General features: G+C 35.5%; 1 protein-coding gene across 1 annotated transcript in view; it reads left to right on the top strand.

The window, feature by feature from the left end:
* Positions 1-8,657, top strand: part of WDR92 (WD repeat domain 92) — a 138,704-nt gene that overhangs the window by 34,245 nt on the left and 95,802 nt on the right. Inside the window, 1 exon segment of the mRNA XM_011984990.1 lies at positions 7,729-7,768. Coding sequence (XP_011840380.1) covers positions 7,729-7,768 — 40 coding nt within the window.

Raw genomic sequence — 8,657 nt, 5'->3', positions numbered from 1 at the left:
TTTTTTTTTAATTGCATATTGCTGTTTAGTAGTTGTAGCATCATTTGTTGCAAAGATTTTTTTCCCTCATTTAACTACCTGGAAACCTTTCTTGAAAATTGTGTGTGTGTGTTTACTTTATTCTGTCCAATTGATCTTTGTCTGTTCTTACACCAGTACCACTCTTTTGATGACTAGCTTTATAACTTTTTTTTTTTTTCCCCCTTGAGATGAGTTTGCTCTGCCGTCCAGGCTGGAGTGCAGTGGCACGATTTCGGCTCACTGCAACCTCTGCTTCCAAGGTTCAAGTGATTCTCCTGCCTCAGCCTCCTGAGTAGCTGGGATTGCAGGTGCCTGCCACCATGCCCGGCTAATTTTTTTTATTTTCAGTAGAGACAGCATTTCACCATGTTGGCCAGGCTGGTTTCAAACTCCTGACCTCAAGTGATCCACCCGCCTCCGCCTCCCAAAGTGCTGGGATTACAGGCGAGAGCCACTGCACCCAGCCCTTTATAACTTTTTAAGTCGGATATTGTAAGTCCTTCACCATTGTTCTTCTTTTTCATTCAGATCTGTTGGCTCTTAGGTTCTTTGCATCTCCATATGGATTTTAGAATTAGTTTATTGATTTCTATAAAATATTCTGCTGGGATTTTTATTGGGATTGTCTTCTATATGCAGATCATTATGGGAAGAATTGCCATCTTAACAACATTGAGCCTTCTCATCTATTAACAAATATAGCTGGGTTTTCTTAGATCTTTCTCAGCTATGTCTTATAGTCTTCTCCCTGCACATCTCTTATTAACTATTTCTAAGTATTTTGTATTTTTGATGATTTTGTAAATGGAAGTGTATTCTGAATTTCGTTTTCCATTTGTTTCCAGAACATGAAATATATTTAACTTTTGTATATTGACCTTTTATCTTGCCATCTTGCTTAATTCATTTATTAGCTTTGATAGCTTTTTAGTAATTTGCTTAGGATTTATGTACATACACAATTATGTCATCTGCAACTAAAGGCAATTTATTCCTTTTCAATCTGTATACCTTTTGTTTCTTTTGTCTTGCCTTTTATATTTGTGCAGATGTCTTTATCTTGTTCTAATCTTAGGGAGAATCTAATTACATATAACACTTTTTGAAGAATTTTTGTAGATAACCTTTTATAGAGTGAGAAATATTCCTAGTTTGCTGAGTTACTCTTGTTTTATCAAAAATGGGTGTTGGAATTTGTCAGATACTTTTATTTTATCTGTTTGGTTGACCGTGTGGTTTTTTTCTTTTTTCTCTGTTAATGTTGTGAATCACATTAGTTTTGAATATTAAACCAACCTTCCATTGCTGGAATAATCCTCAGTTGGTCATGATGTTTATTTTTGGATTCAATTTGCTAAGATATTCTGAAGGATTTTTACATTATTGGTCATAGAGAAACATTAGATATAGTTTTCTTTTTTTTGTTGTTGTTTTTTGTTTTGAGACGGAGTCTCGCACTGTTGCCTAGGCTGGAGCGTGGTGGTGTGATCTCAGCTCACTGCAACTTCCACCTCCCAGGTTCAAGCGATTCTTTGGCCTCAGCATCCCGAGTTGCTGGGATTGTACAGATGCCTACCATCATGCTCAGCTAATTTTTGTATTCTTTGTAGAGACGGGTTTCACCATGTTGGCCAGGCTGGTCTTGAACTCCTGACCTTAAGTGATACGCCTGCCTCGGCCCCCCAAGTGTTAGGATTATAGGCGTGAGCCACCATGCCCGGCCATAGTTTTCTTTTTTTGTGATATTGTCTGATTTTGGCATCACAGTAATGCTGGCTTCATAAAATGAGTTCAGGACAGTACCCTTCCTTTCTGCTTTCTGAAAGAATTTGTGTAGGATTGGTATGTTTTTGGACTTCATCTTTCTGATGAATTGGCTCTTTCTACCATTATGAAATGTATAATTCTCAAAATGTTTGCTTTTAAATCTGCCTTCTTGCTATTTCTTATTTTTCTTATTTGCTTTTTGTTTCTTTGTCCTATTTGTCTGCCTTTTTTTGGATTATTTTTTCTGATTGTATTAGTCAGGGTTCTCCAGAGAAATAACCAGACATACATATGTCTAGAAAGAGATTTATTGTATGATACTGCCTCACATGATTATAGAGGCTAAGAAGTTCTGCTCCTGCTGTCTGTAAGCTAGAGACCCAGGAAAGCTGGTGCTGTAGCTTGAAGTCGTGAGAGCTAAAGAACTGATGGTGTAAATTCTAGTCTGAGTCTGAAGGCCTGAGAACCAGGAGCGTTGAGGGAAGGAAAAGCTTGACTTTGCAGCTCAGGCAGTGAGGCAGAGAACTAATTCAATCTTCTGCCTTTTTGTTCTATTCAGGTGCTGGACAGATAGGATGTTATCCAATCAGTTTTACTTAGTTCACCGGTTCAGATGCTAATCTCTTCCACAAGCACCCTAGCAGACTCTCACTCAGAAATAATGTTTAGCTGGATAGCTGAGCATCCCTTGGCCCAGTTAGGTTGACACAAAATTAACCATCACAGTGATACCATTTTATTTTGTCTCCTTTTTAAAGCTGTTCTAGAGTTTACAATATACATCTTTAACATACCATGCTCTACTTCAAATAATGGTACGGTGTTTCTCTTACAGTGTAAGATCCTGACAACAGCATGCATTCGTTTTTTCGCTGCCCTTTTGTGCTGTTATATGTTCACTTTATATACCCCGCAACACATTATTTTTGCTTTTAAATAGTCATATTTTAAAGACATTTAAAAATGAGAAAAATGTCTTTTATACTTACCATTTACCATTTCTGATATTCTTCATTTCTTTGTCTAGATCCAGCTTTCCATCTGGTATCATTTTTCTTCTGCCTGAAGAATTTTCTTTTGACTTTTTTTTTGTAGTGAATATATGTTGGAGCCTAATGTTTCCTTTCAGTTTTTGTTTCTGGAAGAAGCATTTGCCATAATGTTTGAAAGATGTTTTTGCTGGATATAAAAACTGAATGGTTTTTTTTTTTTTTTTTTTGACACTTTTAAACAGATTCCATTGTTTCCTGTCCTTGGTGTATCTAAAAAGAAATACGCTGTAGTAATTTTGTTATATGTATGTAGTTAATCTTTTTTCCTCTCTGATTATATTTAGGATTTTCTGTGTCACAGCAATTTATTGTGTGTGTGTGTGTTTTTTGTTTTATGTTTCTTCTACTTAGAGTTTATTGAACTTCTTGGATTTGGGGATTTAAAGTTTTCATCAAATTTGGAAGATTTGGAGCCATTATTTCTTTAAACAGCAAGTAAAACATTTTATTGACATGAAATTCACATAACAAAATCATTTTAAAAGTAAACAGTTCAGTGACATTTATTTATTTATTTACTTACTTACTTACTAACTAAGTCTTGCTTGGTTGCTCAGGCTGGAGTGCAGTGGTGCGCTCATGGCTCACCGCACCCTTGACCTCCCAGGCTCAAGCAGTCATCCCATAATACCCTCCTGAGTAGCTGAGACTACAGGCATATGCCAACATGCCTGGCTCATATTTTTGTTTTTGTTTTTGAGGTGGAGTCTCGCTTTGTTGCCCAGGCTGGAGTGCAGTGGTACGATCTCTGCTCACTGCAGCTTCCACCTCCCCGGTTCAAGTGATTCTCCTGCCCCAGCCTCTTGAGTAGCTGGGATTACAGGCACCCGCCACCATGCCCAGCTAATTTTTATATTTTTAGTAGAGATGAGGTTTCACCATGTTGACCAGGCTGGTCTTGAACTCCTGACCTCAAGTGATCTGCCCACCTCGGCCTCCCAGTGTGGTGGGATTACAGACATGAGCCACCACGCCCAGCCTTTTTTGTATTTTTTTTTAGAGATAGTATTTTGCCATGTTACCCAGGCTGGCATTTAGTACATTTATAATGTAGTACAACCACCACCTCTGTGTTGTTTGAAAATATTTTCATCACCCTAAAAGGAAACCCCATAGCCAAAAAGTAATTGTTCACCATTCCTCCTCCCCCAGCAACTGGCACCCACCAGTCTCTACATTCTGTTTCTGTGTATTTTCTTTATCAGTATATTTCATATAAATGGGATCATAAAATATGTGGCCTTTTGTTTTTGGCTTTTACTTACATGATTTTGAGGTTCATCCATTTTGTAGCATCCTATTATGTTTTATATTGGATGTCATACATTGCGAATTTTATGCTGTTGTGCTAGATTTTGTTTTATTCCTTTAAAGAATGTAAGTTTGTTTTGTCATCTGCTTAAATTACTGAGACCCAAATTTGATCTGAGACTTGTTTTCTGTCTTTCTTAAGGTAAGTTCGGAACAGCCTTTAATTCATGGCCAATGTAGTTGTTCTGAGGACTGGACCCAATTCCCTGTGTATTTAAAAGTTTCTCCATTTTGGCTCATGGGATCATGAACTATTCCTAGCTCTGCACAAACTCCCAAAAGTTACTCAACCTGCTACTAGTTCTTTTCCTGGACTTGGGAAGTTTCCTCTCAGACTTAAGCAGAGACTGGAGGAGACTTTTATGCAGATCTCCAAAGGTCTCTCATGCGTCTCCCTTTTCTAAAGTACTCTTCCTCATAAGTCTAACCTCCTTGGCCTTACGAACTTCATGTATCTCTGACTTCTCAATTCAGCAGTGTCTTGGGACTGTGTTTCTGTTCCCCGTTCCTGTGCTGCCTGTGCTGCCTGTGCTGCAACCTGGAAACTTTCTCCAGATAGTAAGCTGGGACATAGATCCTAAGGGCTTACCTCTTTTGTTATGTAGGTGATCACAGATAATGCCTGATGAATGTTGTTTGATAAAATTTTTCTGATTTAGTAGTTTTTTAAACACTGGTCGAGTGGTTCATGTAGCATTTCTCCTTCATAGGCAGATGTTACTAGATTTTTAAATCAGTATAGTGTAAGGAAAGTCTATCTTGAACTTAAGGCAAGTGGATTTATTTAAGGACCTCATCATCGAGTGATCTTGTCAATAACTTGGTCATGTGGGATGATGTTTGAATTCTTCAAGCTTTCTTATATAAACTTAAAACATGTTAGCTTTAGAACTTTTTTTATATTTAGATGTAATTTTATGGTTTTTTTTTTTTTTCAGTTGAGTGGTTCTCTTAGAAGTAAATGTCAGTACCTTATTGGGTATATCTCTCACAGTATCTATCATTATTTTGGTATTTCCCAATCCTGGACTGGAGCTATCGGCTAGAAATTCACTGCAGAATTAATTTACCTTCAGAAATGCTATTTTTTCCAGTTAAGTCTGATATAATAATTTACAAACTGATGTGTATTTTTTGTTTAAATGTAATTATGCATTAGATTCAGGGATCAATAAACTATAGCCCACATGCCAAACCTGAATGAAACAATTACTGATAAATGTAATACTCCCAGCTAGTAGCTTAAGAAGCTGACCATGAGGGGGTGGGGAGAGGAGTATAAAGGGGAATGTCCAAGACTCCTTTTTTTACTAATGACTAAGCATGAGGAAGACTGAACATGGAACAAAATTATATTGACCATATTGACAAAATTATCTTTATATTGCCATGTTTTGCTTTGGTTTCCTTTTTTAAATGGAAGGTAAACTGTGAAGACATTCTTGCTGTAAAAGTTCGAACAATACAGAATATGGAGTAAAAAGTGGGGCATGTAGGGTAGAGATGGTGGTGCTGCTTGGGAGAGTGACTACAGAGATATGAGTTGTCTTAATTAAAGGATTTTACTTAGCTTTCTAAAAAGTATTGGTTTTTATTGTGAAGGCAGTGGGAGCTATTGAATTTTAGCAGGGATGTGATGTGGTCAGTTTGGGACAGATTGTGGTTGCAATAATGTTTTGGATATATGGATTCCAAGTTTAGGAGCATGACGAGTTATTCCTTGTTAATGGGAAAGTCCTTAGGAGCCCTGGCCTGGTTGGTTCTTAGGTCTTGTGGACGTTGTCTAGTTGGGAGTGATACAGATAAATAGGTGAGATAGATGGTATCGTTTACAAAGAATTGATAACACTCTAAAGGTTAGTGGGCTGGAGAAAAAAGGACCTAGTTTTAAAATCCTGCTTGAAACTACCATATAACTACTTTTTACCTTCACTTATAAAACAGTAATGATACTTATTTTTTTTTTTTTTTAAAAAAAACCTTACAGTGACAGTGCAAAATTTAGTAAATAAAATACCGGTATGCTTTTGAGAGTCTTGCAAGAAACACACTTAACTTTAAGGTAGAGTGGAATAAGGAAAACAAAAAAAGCATTAAAAAAAAAATTAAGCAAGACTATGTAAGGCAGTGAAGATAAGAATCATGGTAAGAATATTAAGATCAATTAAGTAATGTGCAAAATAAGCAGAAACCCATTTCTATTCATTAATATCAAGCTTTATTAATGTTTGCTTTCTTTTATCCTTACTTTAACATACATTTGATATTTAAAGTGAGCTAATATTACCAGTTATGGAAAATTGCAATTATCTGCTATAACTTGCAAGAAAAAGACTAACTGTTGGTACCATGTCAGTTAATTGAATGCGGTAACTTACTGATTAGACTTTAGGTTTACATAGGATTAAAGGTATGTTGAGGAGTTTAAAAGCCAGCCACACTAAAAAAAAAAAATTTAGGTTTTCAATAGCTTCTGAAGATATATATTTAAATATGCCAATGTTAATTGTACACTTGAATTAATAGCAACTGTATACTTATTGCTATTTAATTGCTAGGCAGGGTGAAGGTTAGAATATAGGATGCTTGGTATTCAATTTATCACTGAACTTTAAAAATTTAACTTATGTTACTTTAAATTCTATAGACGATTTTAAAGATCTTAATGATTCTACTTCTGAGTCTATTACACTACTTGGGATTTTTACTGTTTTAGATTTAGAAGTACTTTTGATTCCACTGCTAATCAAATGGTGTGATCTTCCAGCAGATATTTGACCTCCCTGGGCCCAGTTCTCAGAGTCGTTAAATGTAGGCATTGACCCAGGTCTCTAGTTTTTCTAGAACACTTTTTTCCTTAAGTATATTTCACGTAAAATCCTAGTATAGAAAACGGATAGGTTTACTTTTTTTATATATATAAATTAGGAGTTCAGATAAATTATGTTAAGTTGTGGTCTATTCATGAAATAAGACTTTGTATGAAAAGAGAAATTTGAAATGGTTTTCAAGTGGCTGGCTATCAAGTTAGACTCACCTTTCCATTAATATTTTTCTTATTTTAGTTGCTCAGCATATAGAAAATTATGTTTCAATACAGGGAAAAATGGTAACAGATTTCTGTTTTTTTCTTTTTAACAGCTCATTTTGCAGTCTCAGGAAACTCTTCAGTTAGAGTTGGCAAGGGAATCTTTGTTCTAAGCTCTACCGCAAAATCAATTCACCCAGCAAGACAAGTTGGAGCATTGACAGTCCCTAATGTGTTCAAATTTGGCATATAACATATTTAGGGTGTTAGAAAATATTTAAAGTATATTGCAATCAAATGTTTGCGTAAATCCTAAGTGACAGAGCCATAAATCAGAACAGTTTGATTCAAGAACTCTTTCTCCAGTATTATTATTTGTTTTCTTACTTATTTTTTAAAGATATAAAGGTAATTTATAGATGTGGTCATGTTATTAGTTTGTGGCTTATTTCCCTATGTTTTTTGACTTAAAATATTTAGGTTTAATATTTTAAAGAAATTTGTGCCTATTTTATGACTAATTATTTCTTTTTTTCCCTCCTCCCCCAGGGAAATGAGGCAAGTTATCCTTTGGAAATGTGCTCACACTGTAAGTCATATTCTTGTTTTCAAGAGTTACTTTTATTCACTCATCTCTGTCTCTGCGCGTTTGTGTGTGTGTGTATATCATATACTTCTGTAATGTATATTTACTTACCTTTGTAGCAATGTTAGCCCTTAGCTATTTAAAATGGATAGTGAATTTGACACACAGTCTTTTTGTTACCAAAGTAGGAATATTTTTAAATAGACTTGTTTATTACTAATATCTACACTGTGCTATAGTTATAAATAAACCCCAAAATCTCAGTGTCTTTAACAGAAGTTTTTCAAGTGAAGTTTCAAAGCAGATTTGTAGGAATTCTTCTCTTTGATGACTCAGTGATCCAGGCTCCCTTGTCTTGGAATGCCACCATCTCTAATGCATGTTCCCAACATCAGTGAGGAAGAGGGAAATCCAAGGACCTGTAGGCAGTGCTTTTATCTGCCTCGGCCCAGAGGTGATTTGTATCAGCTGTGCTCATATTTCATATTTATAGGCCAGAGCTAGTTATGCAGCACCACCAAACTGCCCCTGTTTGGGGCTGAAAAGTACAGCTTTCCGTATTTTCTGGAAGGAGAGACAGACAAGGCACACAGCATTCATTAAGTCCTTTTTTTTTTTTCACTTTTTATTTTTTGAACAAATAGAATCACTAAGTTTTTTGTTTTTTACATTTTAGGGAGGGTTGGGGGTGATTCTTTCTTTGAAGAGCAAACTTTCAGAATAAAAGTCTGTGTGTAAAGCCTTTTTCTGATGTTTAAAATGTCTTATTTTTAAATTTGGAAAAGGTCTTTTAATGTATACCTTTGATAGAAGTTTAATATTTGAAAGATTGGATGTTAATTTAGAATTAATTTGCTTCTATTAATATTCCAGTAGCCCTTTTTTTTTTTTT

This window comes from Mandrillus leucophaeus, unplaced genomic scaffold, assembly GCF_000951045.1.
Source record: "Mandrillus leucophaeus isolate KB7577 unplaced genomic scaffold, Mleu.le_1.0 Scaffold279, whole genome shotgun sequence".
NCBI lineage: Eukaryota > Metazoa > Chordata > Mammalia > Primates > Cercopithecidae > Mandrillus > Mandrillus leucophaeus.
The sequence above is the reverse complement of the archived record's forward strand: the minus strand, read 5'-3'. Positions and strand labels throughout refer to the sequence as shown.